This window comes from Callospermophilus lateralis, chromosome 4 (genome assembly GCF_048772815.1).
Source record: "Callospermophilus lateralis isolate mCalLat2 chromosome 4, mCalLat2.hap1, whole genome shotgun sequence".
NCBI lineage: Eukaryota > Metazoa > Chordata > Mammalia > Rodentia > Sciuridae > Callospermophilus > Callospermophilus lateralis.
The window spans coordinates 158,336,855-158,360,039 of NC_135308.1; the positions used below are offsets into that span (position 1 = coordinate 158,336,855).

Below are 23,185 nucleotides of genomic sequence, written 5' to 3' on the forward strand. Positions count from 1 at the left end.
CGGTGGCCGGGGTTGGGTCAGACAGACCACAGTCCTTCCTCTGGCTCTGAGATGGCTGAACTTCCGCTGTTCACACAGCAGTTGAGGGTTCCGCTGAGCAAGGAAAGGGAGGGCCGGCCTCTGGGCAGAATCCCCCGTGTCCATCCCACACCACCCAGAGCAGTTTCCACGGATCACTCAGCCGAGCCGGGCAGTCCTACAAGCCAGGGCTGGTCCAGGCCGCGTTGGGGGTGAGGAGACAGAACTGGTGAGGGGCAGGCTGAACCCTGCGCCTGCAGGAGGGCGGACGCTGTCCTGTCCTGGGGTCTCCGTCAGGCCACACTCACTTCAGCCTCACTGCACCCCTGCCCTCCGATGCCCTCAGGCACCTAAGTGCCAGGTGCTGACCGCTGACGGGCAGGTGAAGGGGCAGGCGTGTGGCTGCAGAGCTCCAAGTGGCCACTAGGCGCTTGGGAGCTGCACGGGAGCCTCTTGTTCACCACCAACATCTGCTATACCAGGCACCAGGCCAGGCCTCGGGGCACAGGTTGGTGGCTAGGGGACAGACCTGGCCTCTAGGACAGACTTGGGCCAGGCGTGGTGGAGCACCCCTGTAATCCCAGCAGCTCAGGAGGCTGAGACAGGAGGATAGTGAGTTCAAAACCAGCCTCAGCAATGGCGAGGTTCAGATCCCTTCTCTAAAGAAAATACAAAACAGGGCTGGGGACCTGGCTCAGTGGTTAAGTGCCCCTGAGTTCAATCCCCAGTAACAACAACAACAACAAAATAGACAGACTTGGCCCATCAGCCCCGGCGGCTCCAGGAGCTTGGGGAGAGGATATTGGTATGGATTCTGAGGGGGAAAGGCTCAGGTTCCCCCCAAGAGGGCCGCAGAGCAATCTTTTATTTTCTTCTCTAATTTTTAAAAAGACTATGGTAAAATACACATAACATAAAGCTTACCACCTCTCTTTTTGAGTGGTATTTAGCAGATTTGTATTGTTCTGCCTCTGGGTCTCTGCATCTTGCAAAACTCAAACTCTTTGTATCCATTACATGTAACTCCCCACTCTCCCCGCCCCTGGGCTTAGCAACCACCACCCTGCCACTGTGCCTCTGCCCGTCCCCATGAACACAGTCACTCTGAGGCCTTGTGGAGCAGAATCCTCTTCTGTCTGGCTTGTTTCACTTAGTGCATGGTCCTCAAGCTTCCCCCTGTTGGGGCATGCCGGAACTTCTTTTTCAAGGCTGAGTACTATTCCACTATATGGATGGCACTTTGTGTATCCACACCCACAGATGCACATTTGGGTTGCTTCCACCTTGGCACTATCATGAAGGATGCTTCTTGTGAACCCAGGTATACAGATGTCCCTTTGAGATGCTGCTTCCAGTTCTTTTGGGTACACTCCACTAGAGGTGGACCAGCTGAACCAGATCATAAGTCTGCAAGGAGGAACTGCCATACCATTTTCTCCTGAGGCTGGAGAAAATGTACCATTTTATACTCCTCCAGGGGCAGAATGAACTTGAGACTGACCTTGAAGCTGGTCAGACGTGTGGAGGGGAAGGAGAAGGTCGCATGCAGGCAGCTGGGGGCTGAGGATCCAGGCAGACCACGCAGGGCTTTACAGGTCTCCTTAGTGAGTCTGAGCCCCCTTTGGGGACAGGAACAGTGGCACGTTTTGAGCATCAGAGTGGCTTGACCTCTGTGCTGTGAGAAGGCTAAGGGGGCAGCTGAGAGCGAGGTGGGTGAGAGGAGGGGACCCAGGAAGAGGGGCTCCATGACTGGGGGCAGGGAGTGGGAAGACCTGGGCCTCAGCCATGAAAGAAAGAAGGATCGGGGACAGCAGAGCTGCATCTGCAGTTTGGCACCACGGCCACCCGTGAAGCACCTAGCAAGCGCAAGTTTGCCTCCTGTCTCTCATGAAATGCTGCTATTTGGTTCATTGTGGATTTGCGCTAATCTTGATTTCTTTAAAATTCTGCATGAAATGATGACATATCTGGGTCACTGAGGGTTTTTTAGGTGTCCCCTTAATCTTTGCACCTGAAGCAAGTGCCTGTCTGGCCTCACCCTTGTCCTTGCCCCTCAGGACAGATCCCTTCTGTCATTCAACACCACGGGCTGTGTGCCCATCGTTTGCCACAACTGTGCTAGGATCTGGAGACCCAAGAGCAGGTGACATAGTTGCACTTCTCCAGCCTCAAGTTTGTGGCCAGAGATAATAAATCACAAGGGACAGATGTTTAGAGGAGGATTTGTTCCACACCAATGTGGAAGAGATGAAAGATGTGCGACCCCCAGCGAAGTCGATGGTGCACTTCTATTTCATTGTTTAGCCGCCCCCCCCCCCCCCCGTGCCTGAACCCCTCCTCAGGGCCTCAGCCCCACGAACCACCCCCTCTCTAGAAACCAAATGTGCCAGCTGCTCACTTCCTCCAGCTCCTACGCAGCCCAGGCCCGTGGGTCTCACCGATCACCAAAGATTGAAAAACCAAGCAAGTCCTGTACAGGAGCAGAGCACACCCTGTCAAACCCTGGGACAGCAGACAGAGCCCGACGCACGGCTCCAGCGTGTGGAGGGCCGAGCTCACGGGCCACAGGCCAGTTCTTGGCACAGCCATTCTGGGAACATCCTTTTATTCTCAAGCAAACCAGAGTCCGTTCCTGTGCCCTGCAATTGAGAATGTCGCCTTCTATAGAAATGGGGGCCAGGAGTGGTTACAGGCAGCTTGGAGGAAACTCGAGAGGCCGGAATTGGTTATGTGGACAGCTGGGGACCAAATCAGTTGAAATCAGCACATGACAGGGGCTGACCTGGCGACCTGTGGCACACGGGGAAACAGAACCTGCTTTGCCACCTGGGACCAACTGCGGTGAAGAGCCCAGGGAAGGCCAGCCTCGGAGACTGGGATGCAGGTCCCGACTGTGGAGAGAAGGAAGGGCGTGAGGGGCTGGGCAGTGGGGGGGCTCCGGCAGGCCCGGGTGGCTGGCGCCTCAGAGGACAATATCCTAAAGTCTGGGGCTCTTCACTGGCTGGGCAGCTGTCATGACCCTCACAGACCCACTGCCCTGCAGGATCTTCAGAGTAGAGTCAGGTCCAGCGCTCTCTGAGGGCAGGATGGAGTGACCTTCTGTCCCAAACCCAAACCTGTGCAGAGCTTGGCGATTTCGCCTTGTCAGGAACCTGGAGGGTGCCCGGCAGGAAGGAGGGCCGTGGTTTTGCTGGGGCTGAGTTTACTGACAGCTGGACCAAGCTGGACCAAGCAGCAGCAGTTCTTGTTCAGGGGTGGCCTCAGCACGGGTGACTGATATTTCCACACTGGCTTGTGGGTGGAGAATGAGCCAAAGCGGAGCCCCCCCTAACTGGAGTGCAGAAGACAGAAATGCTGGACATAATGGCGTGACCACATATGACCGACTGCCCTTAGCCAGGACCCCTTGTGACAGCCCCACTGCTGTCTCTTCACCAGGGTGGCCAGAGCCACCTTATGGGGGCCCAGCAGCCTTAAATATGCCTCAGCACCTGGCTTAGGGGTCCTGCCAGGTTTCTGGGATGGCAGAGGTCTGGTGGCAGCAGTGACCACCCGGCCAGCGGGCACAGCTGTAACAGGCACAGGACCAGGTGGCTGTACCAGTGGTGCCATCAGCAGGGATTGGTGGGCTGACGGATCCCAAGTTCCCAGGGCAAAACCAGCGCGGCCCGGCAAGGACCTCTGGACTACTCCGGAAAGGTCTGAGCCATGGCCACGTTGGTGGCCCCAGATGAGACCTGTGCCCCCCAGACCCACACCTGACCAGTTTGTGGGCCCAGAGCTGCCCAAACAGAGGGAGGACCTGGCATCACATCTGGGGTCTCCCCATGAACATCCCCCTGAAAAGGACTGTAGCCACCTGAAGGAGAATTCACTGCGCGCTGGACGGCGGGTTGGAGCTCCCTGGGCCTCATCTGCAACAGGAGAGGAGGACCGGAACACGTGACCAGGGCTGCAAGGCCATCCAATAGAGCGCTGGACAGCCGCGCGGGCGCAGCACTCCTGTCCCTGGCTGCACAGGCTCCTTGTTGGCTGCCAGCCTCACCCGCCTCCTTCTCATTGGCTGCCAGCCTCACCCGCCTCCTTCTCATTGGCTGCCAGCCTCACCCGCCTCCTTCTCATTGGCTGCCAGCCTCACCCGCCTCCTTCTCATTGGCTGCTAGCCTCACCCGCCTCCTTCTCATTGGCTGCTAGCCTCACCAGTCGTCCTGCGGACGGCCAATTGCGGGCTGCTGGGAGGAGAGGTGCGAACCACTGCAGGTCAGGCAGCGAGCACCTGGAGCAGGTCAGCCTTTGGCGGTGTCTCTAAACTGCGCAAGCGCTCCGTGAGGGCCTGTAGCAGGGGAGCCACGCCCCCGTGGGGACCTGGTGTTGTGTGCTAAACCTGTACTGGCCCTACCATAAACTGAGGTGACATGTACAGAGCCTGGGATATGGTGAAGGTGATAGGATCAGTGGATGGGTAGGTGGGTGGATGAGCAGATGGATGGATAGGTGGGTGGATGGGTGGGTGGATGGGTGGGTGGGTGGATAGTGAAAAACCAGCCTCTACCTCAGAGCAAAGCCTTCCAAGGAAGGGGGCGTGACCCTTGTCCTTGGAAATGCCCACAGAGCACTCCTAGGCACATACCCACCCTGCTGAGTTGTTTATCTACAAATAACAGGAGAGATCTGTGGCGCCAGGTGTCCCTGACTCAGTTAGGCTAGGTCAGGACCCATAGCAACCCCCTAGCAGACACCAATCAGCATGAGACCGGGAAAGAAACTGGGATGCCAGATGACCCTCCCAGTCGTTTATGGTGTTGAGAACATGTTGGGAAACCATGTAGTTCAGCACAAACACCTCTCTCGGTTTAAACCAATCAGTTCAAATGAATCCCCCTCTTGTACTAACCAATCACCCCTACCCAACTTTTGTTCCCGCCAGTGAATGTGCTAATCATGTTTTAGAGTTGTTTTATGATTTTCCTGCGGTGTATGATGATTTGCTAAGAGATGTATGTGGGGGGTCCCTGCCTTCTCCAAAGAGTGTATAAAACTGCCGCAAACCCTGGGCTCGGGGCCTCTCAGCGTCACCAGTTGCTGTGTGCACAGAGGACCGAGCTAGCTCCCAATAAACACCTCTTTGCTGCTTACATCAATCTTGGTCTCTGGGGGTCTTTTGGGGGTCCCGAATATGAGCATAACAGTAGAAGGATGGGTGAATGGGGGGGTGGATGGGTAGGTACATGGATGGGTGGAGGGGTTGATGGATGAGCAGATGGGTGGATGGATAGGTAGAAGGATGGGTGGAAGGGTGGGTGAGTAGATGGATGGGGTGGATGGGGGATGGATGAGTAGATGGATGGGCGAATGGGGGGTGGGGTGGATGGATGGGTGGATGGGTGCAAGGATGGCTGGATGAAAGGGCGAATGGATGGAAAGGTAAGTGATAGTGGGTGGATGGACAGGTGGGAAGGTGAGTGGGCAGGTATCCAGGTGGGTGGGTGATGGATGGATGGATGGGTAAATGTAGACCTGGAGAGAGTTGAAGGCTAAATAGAGCAAAGGCAAATTCAACGTGACCGACCCTCTGAGGGTGTTCTAATCAAGGACGACGCTTCCCTGAGCACAGAGGAGCAGGTTGAAATACCTGATCTAGAGCCAGCAACACCCTCACAGTGGGCCATTCCCAGTCACTGGGTGTGGATGGAGCCGTCCAGCTGCTGTGACTGGGGGTGGTCGCTTGCCTTTCCTCCAACCACACCTCTCATTCATTCACTCAACAGGGTTTGTTGAGGGCCCACTGTGTGTCAGACATGCTCCAGGCTCTGGGGACAGAGTAGTGAACTAGTAAGTCCACCCGGAATTTTGTTTTTTCTTTTTCTTGGTTGTGGGGAGAAGCACACATGTGGTGACACAGACGTGGACATCAGCCATGCAGATAATCAAGCAGGGTAGGAGAGCGGAGTGGGTCTGAGGCTGGGGGCCATGCCCTGGGCCGGCCGGGCAGCCACTCAGAAGGGCTATTTATGTGTGGGGCTGCGACCAGGATTACTGCAGATGTTGGGGTTCGGGGTTCCTGGACTGATGCCTTAACTGTGGAAGCACCAGATACAGTGTCCACAGAGGGTCTAGGCGGGTCCTCTGGGCCTGCTTCCGTGGCTTTGCCCGCCATGTCTCCTCCATCGTGGACAGCACGCTTGCCTGGGGCTCACGCCTACTGCACTTCATAAGCAGGAAATGTTCATTATGTTATTTTATGGAGGTGGCAAATGCTGAGCCTCCAAAGAAGGTGACAGTTCCATGCTCTGGTTGAGAGAAGGGACAGTGGGCTTTGGGCTGGGTCAGGAAGGCTTGTCAGGGCAAGGTGTTAGTATTTGAGGGCAGGTGCAAGGGGCAGAAAACCCAAAGTAAAGAGCAGCTCACACAGGAATGTCTTTCTTTCTGTAATAGCTCCTGAGCCCTGCAGTCCCGGTGGGAGCTGAGACTCCCTCCCTCCCTCCTCAGCATTTGGCTTTGACCTCATGGGTCAAGGTCACTGCTTATGCACCAGACATCACAACTGAATCACAGCTAATAGTGCAGAGAAAGGTCTGAAGAACAGAAAGTCTTTTTCCCAGAAGAGGTTTCTAGAAGAATGCCATTTTAGCCTGGTGATTGGCCCCCAGGCCCCTAGAAGGCCCATAGACTTGGCATGGCTGCCGCCTGGGAACGCACACCAACAGGGAGAGAAGCAGACAGAGATGCCTGGGAAGCTCCGTAGCCAGGGTGGGCGGCCCAGCTGCAGGGTCCCAGGCTCACAGGTCTCCCGCCCCAGCCATCCCCGCCCAGCCGTCCTCCTGACCAGAGCCTTTTCTGCTGCCTGGGAACCCAGAACTCTGGTTGCTTAGGGCAGAGGAAAGGGTCCTGCAGACATGAGCGCAGGGCAGGAACCACGGGATGGACTCTGGGGAGCATTCCAGAAGGAGAGCAAATGAATGAATCCATGGACCAACCAATGTCGGGGAGCCCCAATATTATTCAGTAAACATCAGCCACATGGCCTCTGAGAGTCCTCTTACACACTCCCCATGACAGGGAGCTCACTACTTCCAGGAACAAGATGGCTTCAGTTTTAGATTGTCAGCTTCAGGGTAGACAGCACGTGGGACTGGAACACATTCAGCATCTTTCTGAAAGCACGGGGAGTGGGGGGGTGGGGCCCAGGGCGCAGCTCAGAGGCAGCGTGAGGAGGCCCTGGCTTGCACCCCAGCACCAAAAAATAATCAAACCAATGTAAAAGAGAAGGCCAGGACCCCGGGGCTGGCGCTTGGGGACGGCCAGTCTCCCGCCTCATGTTTCTGGGGAGGTTGTGGCCAGGTGGCCCTGTGCCTTGCCACACCTGGCCGGGGAGAAGCTCAGTTGTGCTTCCTCCTCAGTTGTGCCTCCCCAACTGCGCCCTGCAGCCCATCTCCCTGCAGCCCACCTCCCGGGCAGGGTCAGGGTCAGGGTCAGGGTCAGGGAGCCTGGCGGGAGCGCCCGCCCGCCCCGGGGCTGCAGCAGCCTGGGGCGCAAGCTGCGGCCACCTCCTGCCAATGTTGACTGCCCGACGCCAGCACAGACAGCCAGAGAAGTCGCTGGGTTTTCGTTTTGTGGTTATTTTTTTTTTTACAACTTTAAATACGGAATATAAATAAATTTTACATTTAAAAAATAAAAGGAAAGCCCCCAAAAATATAATCACCGACTTTACAAACTGAAGGAAGCAGGCTGGGGGTGCGGTGGGAGGCAGGGGAGGGGGCGCACACCGCCCCCAGGAGGGCCTCCAGGTGCATCTCAAAGGGAGGGGGTGGGGTGCTTCCCGCAGATCTGGAGGGGACAGCGGGACAGCGGAGCCCAGGCCTCTGTGTCACCATACCATGGGCTCACTCCTGTCTGACTACTCCAAGCCACAGCTTGGGTCAGAACAGGGCCAGTCCACACAGAGCCTGTGTGTGAATTAGAGACAGGATTCTTTTCCTCGGATGCTTGACCTACATCTTCCAGAAACTGTCATAATAAATAGACAGATCGGCTATATCTAGGGTGTGCAGAATGCTCCCTTGCATGCAGTGCCCTTGTGCAGTACACACCCTGAACAACCTTAAATGGCAGTCTTGGCTGGGTTGGAATAAGATGGGCAGGTCTCCTGCTGCCCTGGCCCCTGGCCTTCTGCGTTGGAGAAGAGTGATTGGGGTCATTTGGGGCCTCAATCAGGGCCAAGAACCCCTTGGTAGAACAGACTGAAGGGCCAGGACAAGAGGAACACCCAGAGTGGAGGTAGAGAGATGAAACAGAAGAGGAAGTGAATTGGGTGGCACTGGGGGAGGGGCGAGACGGGAAGAGCAGGGGACCGGAGGAGTGAGCCTCATCTAATCTGCCAGAGGGCACTCAGTCACCTGCCCAGGAGCCCCGTCTTTGAGGATTCATACATACAAAGAGAAAGGGAGCCACTGTGAGCAGAGGTGGCCGGAGGGGAGAGGGCCGCAGTTCTCCAGTATGTGCCCCTGACGCGAGGTCCTGGCCGCAGGAGTTCCAGAGATCCAGGTCACCTAGAGGTGTCTCCGGGAGCTGGCCTGGGGTCCAGGGACCGGGTCCTGAGGGCCCGTCCACAGCACTGGGCAGGGGTGGGCCACGCTTGGGGTGGAGTGGGAGACCCTGTCCCCTTCTGTCTCTCGCACTCCTGTCCCAGGTCCTTGGGGCCGGGGAGGGAGCAGCAGTGACTCGGCCCTGGTTTCCTTCTGGAGCCGCTGGGAGGAGGGTGGACGGACTTGTGGAGGGCGGGGGCAGCACCATTGGCCGTCCGCATCAGGCATCGAGACAGACGGACGAGGGGGACGACATTATCACTCCAAGGACCCCATGGGGGCAATACAGCAAACACCACGTTAAACAACCCTGCGGGCCAAGCAGAGGGACACGGGTCAGAGACGGCCAGGGTCCACCCTGCTTGTGGCAAGGCCAGAGGACCAGCCATCGACCCCAATCCCGGCAGCGCTCCAGGCCGGGAAACTGGGGCCGGTGGGGGGACTCGAGGACAGCTGGAGCCTCCAAAGTCCCCCACCCTGCGCCCTGGGGACGAGCCACAGGTGACAGAACAGAGGAGGGCGAGCCTTCGGGTGCTCTGCGGGGACAAGGCCTCCCCAGGTGCCCCCGCCCCGCCCGGCCGGCCTCACCTGCCCACACTCCTGCCGATGCCCCTAGGCCCCGAGGGTCTCCTTCAGCGCCGTCCTGTCATGTGTGTGCTTGAATTTCCGGTGCTTCCCCTTCGGGGGCCGGCGGACTCGCACTGTCCGAATGGTCACCCGAGTTTGGGGTGTCCTGGCTGCTCAAGAGAAGGGAAGAGCAATGAGCACGCGGCCATCGGGGGTCTGCCCTCTCCACCAGGCGGCCCTCTGGGTGGAGGGAGGGACAGGAGATGCCATGAGGACAGGCATCCCGAGGTCCGGTCCCAGCCCCACCGGCCCCCAGCTGAAGAGGCCCCGGGGACCATCACTGAGCCTCTCCCTGCCTCATCTCCATCTGTGAAATGGGGCACAAGACGGGCCACCTCGAGCACCAGAGGGGGGAATAAGTGACAGTCCTGCAAAGCTCTCTGCACACTCCCCACGGAGGGAGGGCTCAATGTGGCGCCCGCCCGCCTGGGGCTGGGCCTATCATCACCAGCCTCTCACTGTGGGGTGCTGGGCCAGAGTTCAGGCTGGGGCTCGGGCCCCAGAGTCCAGATCCCGCTGCGGCCTAGTGTGTGCTCAGCCTCTGGACCTCAGAGCCACGTCCTGGAGACAGCAGCCCTGCCGCCCAGGCTTATTCATGCCACAGTCTTAACGTGAAGGAGATACAGCCCAGAGAACCCAGACCGCTAGTGTCCAAGAGGGTTTGCTACCTCACAAGGCAGCTGGTGGCCAGGGCAGACCTCTAGGAGGAGGCTTCTGAGCTGAGACCCAATTGAAGGGAAGGAGCTGGGCTCCTGAAGTGTACTCCCAGCACTAGCATGAGCAAAGGCCCTGAGGCAGGAAGCTATCCAGCCACTTGAAAGTACCAGCCCTGCTAGGGTGAACAGTACTGGATACTGGCAAGGCCAGAGGACCAGCTAGGGGCTACCTCCTCATGTAGGGCCTTTCAGGCTGGGAGGAATCTAGATTGTTCTCCAGGACAATGGTGCCTGATCTGATTTCCACGCTTAAGAGGCACCGGATCCCACCTGCTGCAGTGGAGGTAGGCTACACCTGCAGACTGGGAGCAGGCCCTGGGAGGGTGGGTACCTCGCTGCTCCTGGGAACCCGCGGGGCTCCGGGTCACAGGCCGCGCAGACACCACCGTCTCACACTTGCAGGCTAGGTGGTCCTCCAGGGTCACCGTGGCCTTCTTAAAGGTTGGCTTCTTCCGCACGATTTCGATCTTTCTCACCTGGAGGACAGAATCGGATCAGCCCTGGAGCCCTCGAATGCGGGTGCCAGGGAGTCACACGGCCGGCTGTTCCCACCTGTGCCTGGAGCCCAGCTTTCCTCGAAAGCCCAGAGAGGAACCTGCAGGACCCATGTTTTGGCCTGAACAATGGCAGGGACTTGCCCTCTGCCCCTGGGAGCTTTTCCATCAAAACAAGCCCTGTGGCCGGCCTTAGCCCCTGGTCCCCCGAGAGGGAGAAAGGCATTTCCGGGCTGTCCTCAGTCCTGGGGCACTGGCCAAGGCCAGGGCTGGCAGAGGCAGGAGATGGTCGTCTGGAAGGAAGGGGGGGGGGGTGGGGGGGGTGGGGGGGGGTTGTTAGGGGAGGGAGGCGGGAAGGGGGAGGGAGGCAGGCAGGTGTGTGTCCAGAGCTGGAAGGGCTCGGGCGGGAGACACCGTGGCAGCTGTGGGTGGAGCCTGACATTCCTAATCTGGGACACTGGGCCCAGGCCAGGATGGCAGGGACTGGGCACAGGCCACCGGGTAGCCCAGGGGAAGGGGGTGTGGCCAGGCGGAGCCAGCACCAGGCCGTGGTGAACACCTGGTAGGTGCACAGGGGAGGCCTGACCAGGGGTGCAGAGCCCGTCCACACCCATCAGAAGGCTGGTGAGGCTCCTGGGCCCTGCCCTGCCCAGCCTGAGGCCAGAGCCCTCTGGGACAGTGGATTCTGCACACTGCTTGGGACCAGTGTCTGTCACCTGGGGTGTTTTCTCGCCCTCCCTGTTAAAGACACAGCTTGGCGAAGGGATAAGGGAAGTAGTCAGAGCGCAGGAACCCCGCCTGAGCTTTCTGAGACCCCTGAAAAGGGGAATGGTATCACATGTTTGTGGAATGTCTCTGAGGGACACCATGGGATTTTATAAAGTAGGAGGCAGCGTCTATTTCTTAACGTCCCACGCGCAGCCCTGCTGGGGCTCAGGCCTGGGCACACGGGTCCTGACACTGCTCTGTGCCCCTCGGCGCCGCGGATGGGGAGGCGGCTGGATGGGACGCACCTGCACGGGCCGCAGCTGCACCTGCGCGGGCCGGCAGCGCACGTTGCGGCTGTTGCAACAGCCGGAGCAGCGCTGCACCTCCACGCACGGCGGCCACACCAGGAAGTTGGCGTTCGTGCGGTCCAGCAGGCGCCGCGAGATCTCGAACACCTCGGTGCGCGTCTTGCACTCGGCGATCATGGCTGGCTCTGCCGCCGCCAGGGGCCCTACGGGGAGGGGAGCTGCGTCAGGAGGGTCCTGCCTGAGCCCCTGCCCCGCTGGAGAGCTGGCAGCGCCCCCAGCTGCCCTCCTGGGACCTGGGTGCTTGTCCCACCTCCTTCAAGCCCAGGGGAGGCTGCGGCCCTGCGATTGCCTGCTGAGGGTGGGGACTTGGTGGGTGGGGTGCTCAGAGCTCCTCTGGCCAGCACTGGCCAATGCTGGGGCTACTGTGGTTTTTCACCGACAGAGAAACTGAAGCTCCGAGCACTAACCCACCCGATGCCACAGATGGCGGGTCGAGTGCCCGTGCCCAACTCTGCCAGCCCAGACACATCTACAGTGTGTTGGAGTCTGCAAGTGGGCAAAGGGCCTCAGGGTGATGCTGGCCTCGCCTGGGAAGGCTTCTCCAGGGCTGCTGACCTACCGTCTCCTTGTGGCCTCGGCTCAGGAGCAGGAGGCAGTCCTGGGCCTTACAGCTGCAGGCACAGCCTGGAGCACGTGGCAGATGTGCAGCCCACAGAGTGCAAGGGACAGCAGCTGGTTGGGACCCCGGCCCTACACTTCCAAGCGCGACCTCACCTACTTGCGAACCCTCTCTGGGCCTCTGTTTCCAACTCTATTAAATGGGGACAATTGCATCTACCTCTAGGGTTAAAGTAAGGAACAAATGAGTGTTAAAGTGCCCAATTCAGGAACAGTGTGGGGACAGAGGGCCTGGTGACTCAACTCCAGGGTCACGCTCTCCCAGCCCCACTCAGCCCCGAGGACGGGGGCAGGGTGTGGAGACACCCCCTGGCACCCTGGCTGGCTGTGTGCCCTGGTTCTTCTTCCCTGGCTCCCACGCCGTGAGGGGACGCTGTGGGGACCCTCGGTCTTACCCAGGCTCCTCCTCCCACGAGAAGAGCTTTCTGGCTCGCCTCCGGGGTGAGTCCGGGTCACGTTGAGGTCCAGCTCAGCCCCATCGTCATCTGCAGGGAAGTGGACATGCTGTTGAGCACGGCTGCCACCCAGCACAGGCAGGAGCTCCGGGCACCTGGCCGGCCCCCGCTCCATCGGGCAGGGCCCTCCGCCCTCTGTGAACCCAGGGCCCGGGCTCGGGTGAGGGGGCCCCAGCAGAGCCCTAGGCGGCCATGAGGCTGGCGAGGTGGAGGGTCTGCCTGCATCTCCAGGGGACTCCAGCCCCACTCCAGTCCTTCAGCCACATTTTTGGCTAGAACCCATGTCAATGGAGTTAAAAATAATCCTTCCCTCTGCTACTGTGAGCAGCCTGCAGGCTGCGGACCCGCGCCCTGGAGGCCAGCTCCCAGTGCCCCTCCGCCCAGCGTTCCCACAGGAAGTGCAGGATGAAGAAATTCCCAGAATCCCCGGGGGGCAGCCAGCCCTGAGCACAGCCCCTCTGGAGCCGGAGCGAGGGGCTGGAGCGGGTGGGGTGGGAGCTGGTGGCAGGGAAAGGGGGGCAGGGGGCGGGGTCCACTAGGGAGGAGCTGGGCCACGTGCCCTTGTCAGGTGGCGCCTCACCCCTCATCCTGCCCGCCCTTGTCCTCCCAGCGTGGCCGCTATTCCTGTGGTCACTGACTACTTCGCCCCTCCCTCAAGGCTGGGCTGCTGCCATCTCTGCCAGCGGCACTCCTGGGAGACACTGTGCCCCTCTAGAGAGGGTGGTAGAGCTGGCTACTGGGAATGGCGGGTGGGGAAGAATCCTGAGCGCAACCCTGAAGCTCGCTCATGAGCCAGCAAACTAACAAAGGGGTGCTGGGGACCAGTCCCGCCGCCTGTGACTCATTCTCCCTGCCCACTGGCCCCGTCAGGACAAAGGCCCTGCTGACTGCACCAGCGGTCCAGGGTCCCAGGCTTGGAGGGGAAGATCCTGCAGGGAGCCTTGACTGGCCAGCTTCCCACCAGCCGTCTGTCTGTCCCTCTCCCTGCCTTCCTTTCCCTCTGCCATCTCTGGAATGTCCTGGTGGGGAGGAGACGACTGGAAGATGTGCTTTGTGGAAATGTTAAGTTGATTAGGAAAAAATAGCCACATGGCTGCCTCGGGACAGTCCTGCCTTTGAAAACCTCTGTCCAAGATCCGACCCCACGGGGTGTGGAGGGGCTGGGGGGGAGGCCTTGGAAAGCAACAGCACAAAGGCTAAATTTGGAAGTTGCCCCATTGTGTGGCCAGGGCTGGCCAGCCGGGCACAGGCGGGGCTGTGGGAGACTTGGGTGGGGGCCTGGGAACAATAGGTGGCCCAGCTGGGCCCCTCCAGCGGCCGCTGCCCCCCAGCCCCGGCGGATTGAAAGGGCCCGGGAATGCTTTTGAGAGGGCGCCAGGGGCCCAACAGGGCGAGGAGACAAAGGCAGGAAGTGCTGTTCCCCCGTAGATAGTGCCGGGCAGGGATCACAAAGTGACAGAGACGGGACCCCAGGGGGAAGGGGACCCGGGGGTGCAGGGGGGGGTGCCGGCCAGGGCTCCAGGGACCAGGCCAGAGGTTAGAATAGAATGGAATTCGCTCTGAAGACCGCATTATAAATACACCCGCCCCGCCCCGCGCCACGTGCGCGCCAGGGAGCACGTGCCCGGCCCGGCGCGCTCTCGGCACGGGCAGGGCGGGCACGGGCAGGGCGGGTACGCGCAGGGCTGCCGCTGGCCTGAGCCAGGTGTCCCCGGGAGACCTTGAAGGCCTGGACCCGGGCCAGGGGGCAGGGCGATGGCTCCCTGGCACCGCCCTCCCGGCGGGTCCACACCTGGAGACACTCAGCACCGCCCCGGGCTCCCCAGCCACACGTGGGCGCTTCTCCGCCACACCTCACATCCAGGTACCAACCTGTGTGCCCTCGGTCTGCCGAGCGGGTGTGGCTGGGCCCTCCCTGGAAGGCAGGAGGGCTGCAGGGGCCCCAGGTCTCTGGGTCCCTCCCAGCTCCCCCACAGAGGCCAGGGCATGACAGAGGCCAGGGGCCAGGGGCCAGGGCACGGGAGGAGGATGCGATTTACCTACGGAGTCACTGTGCAGCAGGCGCTGGAGGTCCTCGAAGGAGCGGATGGAGCGGTCACTCAGCATCTCATAGAGTTCCTCAGGAATGGGGTCCCCCTGCCAGGCAGATACGGGGACTGAGCAGCCTGGTAGGGGTGTTCCCCACTCTCCAGCACTGGCCTCCCCTGTGGAAGGTTCTGGCACGGTCCCATCATGAGCAAGTGAACAGTGAAGCTGGGCCAGACAGGACCCAGGGGGACAACCAGGAACGCCAAGGCCTTGGGACTCGAACCTCTGAAATGCAGCTCAGATGTGACACCCCAGCCCCACTCCCCACCAGGAGCCCCAACCCACTTCCAGCTGCCCTCAGACCACAGGTTCTGGAAAGGCTCTGGCAATCAGAATTCTCTCTGCTTCTCTCTCCACACCTGACCGCTGAGGACAGCCGGCACAGATCACAGGTGACCTAATGACCCCATTTTACAGATGCAAAGACAGAGGCTCCACGGGGATCATCCTCTGTCCGTCATCCTATTATCAGCAGGAACCGTACCCAAACCCAAGTCCTTGGGACAGCAGAGCCTGTCCTCCAGCCTCTGGGTACGAGAGGCGTTTAATAAATGCTTGTAGCACTGGATGGTCTCAGGAGGCCACCTGTTCAGGTCTCATGTGAAAGAGGAGAGAGGGAATCCTTAGACTCGGCGGGGAGACCTGCAGCTGCCCCAGGCCCCACCAATCTCTATTTTTAGGCCACCCCTGGCCTGTCACCAAACACACTTGAAACTTAACAAGCACTTTACCAGGGCCTCAGTCCTGCGGAGCCCAGCTTCCTCCAGGGAAACCACAGATCCCACAACAACACGAGAGGTCACTGCCACATCCCCGTGGTCCCAGGAGACCCGAGGGCTCGATGCCAAAGAGGTGAGGAGCAGAAAAGTCTGAGAGGCAGAGTCTGCTCCACCCACCAGTCAAGGGGAGCAGAAAATGTGATCGCCACATATGCATATGCATGTGCCTGTGTGTGTGCATGTGTGATTAACCTGGCCACACGCGCACGTAGGACCGTGTGGCCTGGGGAAAAGCCCTGAGAGAGGGCAGCAGACTGGCCGTATGTTCAGCCTCAGTCTTCTGGGCTGAGCAGGGAGGAAGCCCGGCCCCACTGGGGTGAGATCTGAAGGTGGGCACGGGGCAGGAGGGGGCAGAGAGGCTGCCCCTGCACCGCCTGAATGGGAAGGGGGTCATCTCAGCCCCCAGGAACCCCCCGCCTGGAAAGCTGTGTTTCCTCCACGTTTGTGGGGACCCAGGGGTGGTGACACGCACCCACAGGATTGCTCAAGCCCAGGAGTTCAAGACCAGCCTGGCACCAGGCCAAGATCTGGTCTCAAGGAAAAACAAGCTTTGGGAGCCTTGACACTTGTCATGGCGTCAGAGACACCCCTCCAGGGGCACAGCAGTGTCCTGCTCTGGCGCCCATGTTGACTGGAAGCTAGAAGACTTGGATGGGGAGTGTGATCCCTGCAAATGACCCTGCAGCCCAACCGCAAGAGTGAGTCTACACTGCAGTGTTTTCCAAATGTCCACAAAGTATCCAACCCTCCAGCAGAGGCAGGTGGGTGGTCTCCAGGGAAGGAAGCTCTCTGAGTTTGGTCAAACCCCAAACTGACAGTCTGGACCGCTGGATTACATGCCCCATGCTGCTATCTACTGCTGTGTGACCTCGGACAGGTCACTGCCCCTTTCTGGTCCTGGCTCTCAGCTGTGGATCAAAGGAGTTGAAAAATATTCGACTTGATTCTAATGCTGCCTGGAGGCAACAGGAGGAGCAGAAGAAAGCCAAAGTGGGGGTACCCTGCCAGGCCTCCCAGGCTCCCTCCGTGTGGAGAACGAGAAGTATTTGTCGAGTAATCATTCAATAACCTTCCAGGAAGGGGCCCAAAGGCTTGTCCTTGAGCCAAGGTCTCCTTGCCCACTGGAGAGCTGGCCATAGGTGGTAGCCTGGCAGAGCAGGCAGACCCCCAGCAGGCCTAGGGGATGGATGCCCCCGGCCCAGGCCTCTAAGGCTGGGGCGGGGAAAGCACAAGACAGACTGCAGAGGCAGGAGTACCGTACATACAGTAGGCACTCAATAAATACTGGTATAATGCGTCAAGGACTCTCTCCCCTCCTCCCTGGGGTCCTCTCCAATATGATTTTCCCGCCTCCTCCTCCAGAGGGCCACCGGGATCCTCTTCCCCAACTCCTAAAAGTACCCCTCCAGGCGCGAGGCCTTTCCTACTGGAGCGTCTGCTAATCTGGCCACTAGACACCCAGGTTCCCAATGAAGCCCCGTGTGGCAGCAGTGACACAGCTAACAGTTGTCACCTGCTGACTGTGAACCATGAGCTCCCCATGAGCAAGATGCTGATCAAGCCACCAGTCCCAAGAGACCAGCAGCACTTCTACCCCATCTTCCAGATGGGAAAACGGAGGCAGGCCCGGGTCCTCCCCAGGCCCAGCAGGCCCACCCTCTCCCAGGGCACCAGGGGGAGTCCAGGTGTCCCTGCTCTCTGTTGATGCCCCAGGGCCTCAGCATGGCTGAGGTCCCCATTGGCTCTTTACCCCTGTGGCACAACAGTGGTATTTCCATCGCAGTGACTGGACTCCCGGGGACACTGGCACAGCTGAGGGCATTCTGTGGTCCCGAGCAGGGGAGGGCTGCTGGTGTCTAGTAGGGGGCGGCCGGGAGGCTGCCCAGCACCCCACCACGCACAGGACGTCCCCACACGATACAGCAATACTGACCCCAAGTGTGCAGAGGCTGAAAGACCCCACAGCAGAGGGGAGAGGGACTTCCCAAGCCAGGGCATCCTGGATCCAGGGAGCAGGTCTTTTAACTCTCAAAAACCTCAATTAGCAGGGCGCAGTGGCACACGCTTGTAATCCCAGAGACTCAGGAGGCTGAGGCAGGAGGCTCTGAAGTTCAGGGCCTGCCTGGGAAACTGAGACCCTGTCTCAAAATTAAAAAATAGTGACAACATCAACAAGGGCTGGGGATGTAGATCAGTGGTAGAGCAACGGTGGGTTCAGTCCCCAGCATAGCTCCCTCCAAAACCAGCCCCAACAACAACAAAAACCTTGGCTTCTTTGTCTTTTAGAGGGACTAAGGAAACCTTGCCGGGGCCGTAACTGCAGAGCAGCCAGCAAATAGCCAGTACTTAATGAGGGTCATTGTCAGTATGGCTCCTTCGAGGGCAGCTGCAAGTGGCACGCGTGCCCTGGGCCAGCAGCACAGGACATTTTCAAGAGGACAATGAGTGGGTGGAGAGCTGCCCGCCGTGGGAGAGCGACGCATGATCCCCTGCGTTGGGCCACAGGAAATGGCACCGCAGGCCCACACTGACACCACCTGGTGCTGTGGGGGCTGGCAGGTCCCTTCCGGGACTGAGGGTGGATGAGGGGTAGGGACAGTCAGTCTGTGGTCAGCTCCAGGATGTGCTGCCCTGACTTCAGGGACACCTGTCTGGAGTCAGAGGCCACTCTGGGTGTGGGAGGGCAAGCTGCCCAGAGCCTGGCTTTCCTGGCCCCAGGTTCTGGAGGCCCCCAGGTGGGTGCCTCCCCACCCCCCGCAGACCGGAGAAGAGGCCTGGCCCCTGCAGAAGCTGCCCCAGATCTCAGGCCTGAGGCTCTGGCAGGGCGAGGGTGTGGCCAGGACTCGGCTGGGGCAAAGCCCTCCCCGGGAGCCAAGGCAAACAGCCTCCTCCCCGCCCTGCCCCCAAAGCCAGCTGCCAGAGGTAGGAGGGCACCCAGGAGCTGAGGCCAGGTGAGCTACCTGCTCCCAGCAGACCGGCAGATCAAAAGGGCTCGAACCCCACCCTCCACCTGGGCGCACGCAGACACACTCTCTGGCAGGCCCTCGGCCCGGCAACCAGGGGCACTGACCTTGGCCAGCAGAGGCAGAGGCCCACTAGGCTCCGCGTGGCCGCTGGCCGGGAGCCCCAGCCTGATCTAGATGGCATGTGGAGCCAGGCCCTGTGGGGAACCCTGGCCAGGCAGACCACAGACGCCCTCTCCACCAGCTTCTCCCTCCCTCACTTCACTTCCTGTGGCTCCTGGGACCCTCCCTCCTGCTCGGCCTCCCGGCCTCTTGCTGCAGCAAGAGAAAATGTCAAAGCAGGAAGAGAAGAGAGAGGGGCCTGTCCAGCGATGGGCAACCATCACCGCCATCACTGCTGCCACCCCAGGGCAATTTCGCTGCTCCCCGGGAGCTGAGTGAACCCAACCTTCTTGTTGCTCTTTTTTTTTTAAGCTGTGGAAACTGAGGCCCGGCTAGAGACACACAGAACACCTGATGGTCCTTCCCCTCTGTCCTTTCCTATCCTGACAAGACAGAAGAGAAACAGACACCTGTTTCTCAGGGTAGGGTGGGAGGTGGTCTTGAAAGTCTGATGACTTTTCCTCCCGCCTGGCCAGAGAACAGTGTGCCTGGGGGCGGGGGTGGAAGGAGGGGTGTTTCCAAAGCTGGCCTGGACCCCGCCCCGCCCTACCATTCACTGTCCTTTCCACTTATTTCCCAGTGGTCCACCAAGTCCCAGGGACCGTGTGATCAAGACAAAAGCCCCAGAGTGTAGTTTGCACTCCGGTGGGAAAACAGAAAATAAACAGCTGAATACCCAGAAAAACGAAAATAGTCGTCACAGAAGGAGCATCTGGAAGAGAGGAGGGGAAGACTTTGCCAAGGACTTCTAGAAAACACCTCAACCCCCCCCACCCACTTCCTGGCTCTTGCACCTGAGCCTCCAAATACTCTCTGACCTGGATTGCACACCTCCAGGTCTGGGGGGGGGTGGCAGCAAGCTGGTTTCCGCCTCCTAAGGCTGGCAAAGGGGGAGGCAGCCAGGGGGTGAGAGGAGGGCCCCCCACCCCTTCCCAGCAGAAGGGTGCTGAGGCTGCTGAGGCGCAGGCATCACATGACAGGGGCAGTCTACCTTGCCGGAAGCCAGCTCAGCTGATGGAGAGGGGACCTCAGAGGCCTCTGCAGACTCTGGGCCCAGCACCGACTGGGAGCTCCCATCCTCCTTCCCAGCTGCAGAAGCATCCCTCCTACATGCCCTAGGATAGGGCCACCTCCCGCAGCAAGCCCTCCCTGAGCCTCCCTACACTGGCAATTCACTCTGAACTGGTCCCAAAGTGAACAGGTCCCCTTCCCATCCAGGTCTCCTCCCCAGCGGCTGGAAAGCTTTCACAAACTGCAAAACACATACAATTGTGGGTCCTGCGTCCTGTGTTCAAGGACACTGACTCAAGTCAGGAAGGGACCTGTCTGAGCCTCTGCCCCAGGCACATACTCAAGGAGTTGAAGAGGTGGTGCTGGAGGAAGCTGGAAGTGGCCAGGGGAGGCTGCGGGAAACCTCCTCCAACTGGTAGCCAGACTCTCCAGACCAGCCGGAATCTGCAGGGCAACAGCCCAGGATAGGAATCCATTGGGGGTGGCCCCGGGGCCCTCCTATCTTGGAGGTTCCCATCAGGCTTACTGAAAAGAGAAATGCTCTAGACATCCCTGCTCGCTTCAGTCACATCAGCGCCATTTACGGTCACAAGGGGGTGGCTGAGAAAAGCACAGAGGGGTAAGGTTTGAGGGACGCCAAACTGAACTGACCAGGCAAAAAAAGGTGGGGGTTGCTATGGAGTCCGGACCCAATGGAGGCTTCCGTCGCCCTCCGAGGACCCCAGGAAGGAAATGGGGTCATTGCAGAGGCGGTGAGGTGCCAGGGCCCGTGGTGGACCCACCTGTTGCGCGGGGGCGGGCACCTGGCACTGGGTGTACGGAGCCGTGCGTTCCTGTGTACGTGCGTGGGTGTGCGCGCACGTGTACTCAAGCTGCGTGTGCAGGAGCCGTGCGTGCGTTTGTGTGCGGTGCGCGCGCGTGTGTGTCCCGAGTGTGCACGGGCGTGGCAGCGGCGGGCGCGCGACCTGGCCGCGGTAGTGCGTGCCCGCCGCCGGAGCGCAGCATCGCCTCCGGCCAGGAGTGTGCATGCGTGGGGTGAGTGAGCGAGTCGGGGGGCCGGGCGGGGTGGGCTGCGGAGAGCAGCCGCGGGGCGCCACCGTTCCCAGGACGCCCTGGCACCGGGCCAGCCACCCCCCCCCCCCGGTCCCGCGGCGAGGCGGCAGCTGGGGCCGGCCGGCGCCCCCATCCCCAACAGCTGGCCGCGGCCCGGGGGGCTGCAGGAGAGGCGAGGAGGGGACGTCGCGAGAGGCCTGCGGGCGGCCGGGCCGAGCCCCGCGTCCTCCCTCCCGGGTGCGGACCGCAGGGGGCGGCCGCGGAAGGGCGGGGCCCCAGGTCAGGCGGCCGGCGGCCCTCGAGGAGCCCCGAGAACAAAAGGAGACGGTGACGGCTCCTTCGTGGTCAAAACAACCTGCGCTGGCGGCGGCCCAAGGCCGGGCCGCGGCCTGGAGCCCTCCGCCTTAACCCATTCGCCGCCGCCGCCTCTAGGCTGCGCCCCACTGGAGGCCGAAGGGGCTGGCGCTCCCCGGGAGCCGGCGGGGTGCAAGCTGAGGACCGCGGCGGGGCGGGGGCGGGACGGGACCCAGGCTCGCCGCCTCCCGAGTGCCCTCCTCCCCTCCACCTCGCGCCTCCTCCGGCCCCGCCCCCTTTCCCACCTGGATTCCGGCTGGACTTGCCAACTCACTGCTACGTGCGCCTGGCAGGGTGGGGGCACCGATCGAGACCCGGTCGCTCCCGCAGCCGTTTCTACACCCCATCTCCCTTGCAGCTCGGCTTCTGCAGGCGGCGCGTTCCGCACCCTGCATGCGGGGGAGAGAGGTGCTTCCTCTCGAAGGGCGCGGGCGCAGGTATGGCGGGGCCTCAGGCACACACCGCCCCGGGGGCTGGATTCCTTACGAGCCCCCAATCTTCTTCCTACGCTATGCGCCCAAGTGCCCCAAACCTACCCGTGCCTGTCTGTCTCCCTGCCTCTCTCCCTATGCCAAGACACAACTGCTCCTGGACAGTTCGAGTGCCAGGCATGCCCTGCGCGGCCCGAAGTGGCCACCCCAACCCAGAACGTTAGCCAGGGTGGGACCCGAACCCACGCAAAAGGTCGGCGTGGATGTCACGGGTGTGTAAGCTCGTACCTCCAGGACAGGCTGGGTCCTGGACAGAACCTAAGGCCAGGCTGGAGGCAAGGTGGGTTCGGAAGAACGCCCTGCCTTCTGCACCTCTGGCACCACCCCACCCCCTCTCCCCCAGCTGGGAAAGGTCTTTCACTCAGGTTCTGGGGAGGGGGCAGGGCCACACACACCCTCCCTAGAGGCTAACAGACTCAGGGACGTAGATTCCCCTCCTTGGAAAGAAAGCCACTGCTGCTCCCTTCCCTTAGAGCCTAGCCGCACCGGACCTCGCCTTCCAGTCCTCGGGGTCACCCAGCGCCCGGCGCCAGGCTCTTGAGCTGGAAGGGTCCAAAGTTCACTGCAGGGAGAGGAGGGGGCGGCCAGGCGTGGGGGTGGGGACGATGAATGCTGAGAACCAGCCCCAGCCGCCGTCGCAACTCACCTCGGCGCTGACCAGACGCAGGTAGCAGCAGAGAGACAGGAAGAGCGCCCAGCAGCGATTCATGCCGACTCCGGGCCCGGCCCCGCGGGGCCCCGGACGCGTAGACGGAGCGCGCCGCCCCCGCGGCCAGGGCGGGGGGCTGGGCAGGAGGGTGGGTTCGGCTCGGGTCCGCGGCGATCAGGCGCTCAGGCCGCTGCAGCCGCCACCGCGGCTCACCCGCATGGCCCCCGGGCGCCGCCGCCCCCGGCCCCGGCTCCGTCGCTGGGGGGCTGGGGAGGACCTGGGCACGGGACCAGGGTCCGAGGCCGCTACCTGGGCGGATCCCGAGCCCGCGCGAGCATCCACGGCCGGGGGGCTGCGTCGCGAACCAGCCAAGGCGTCTAGCCGTGTGGGGGCGCGCAGGGGACTCCAACCTCCGAGAGGAAAAGGAACGCGGCAGTCGGTGGCTCGTCTTCCCTCGCCGGCTAAAGGCGTTTTCCTCTGCCCGCTGGTTTAGTTTTTCTGCAACATTTTCTGGAAAGGTCCCCCAAATCAGAAAGCGCAGGGCTGGGCACCTCAAAGCGCGAGTCTTCCAAAAAAAACTTTTTCCAAAGTTGGCTCTGCTGCGGCGGCTCGAGCACCCGGGCAGGGAGAGGTGCAAACTCCCGCCCGGGCCGGGTGGGGGGGGCGGGAGCGTGTGCGCCCTGGCGCGGGGCCCGGGCGGCGGGCACGGCTGCTCCGCGCGCGCGGCGTTCCCGCTGCGCGCTCTGCCTGGCCGGGCCGACAGGTGGACGCGGCGCGAGTCGGTGGGTCGGTCCGCCCGCCGGCTTGCAGCTCTGGGCGTCCTCTGCGGGTTGCGAGCTGCGGCTGCTCCGGCTTTCTCTTTGCAACGAGGCTGGAGGGTGGGATTTTTTTTTTCCTTTTTGCGCGTGTGTGTATGTGTGTATGTGCGCAAAATATCTCCCAGGAATGAGAGATGGGCGCTGGCGGCCGGAGGGGAACCCTCAGGGAGGCAGCGGGGGAGGCCGCGGGCGCGCGGGGAGGCAGGCGGGCCGCTCCCGGCTGCA

At 61.1% G+C, this 23,185-nt stretch overlaps 1 protein-coding gene across 1 annotated transcript; it reads right to left on the minus strand.

Moving 5' to 3' along the window:
• Positions 1–7,556: 7,556 nt before the first annotated feature.
• On the minus strand, positions 7,557–22,222 carry Pdgfb (platelet derived growth factor subunit B). The gene is made up of 7 exons (XM_077109249.1): positions 22,140–22,222; positions 14,632–14,728; positions 12,533–12,622; positions 11,457–11,662; positions 10,281–10,425; positions 9,195–9,343; positions 7,557–8,916 (listed from the first exon to the last, which is right to left on the minus strand). Exons 1-6 carry the CDS (start codon positions 22,200–22,202, stop codon positions 9,219–9,221), a joined length of 726 nt encoding a protein of 241 aa, XP_076965364.1. The 5' UTR covers positions 22,203–22,222; the 3' UTR covers positions 7,557–8,916; positions 9,195–9,218.
• Between the last annotated feature and the right edge of the window lie 963 nt (positions 22,223–23,185).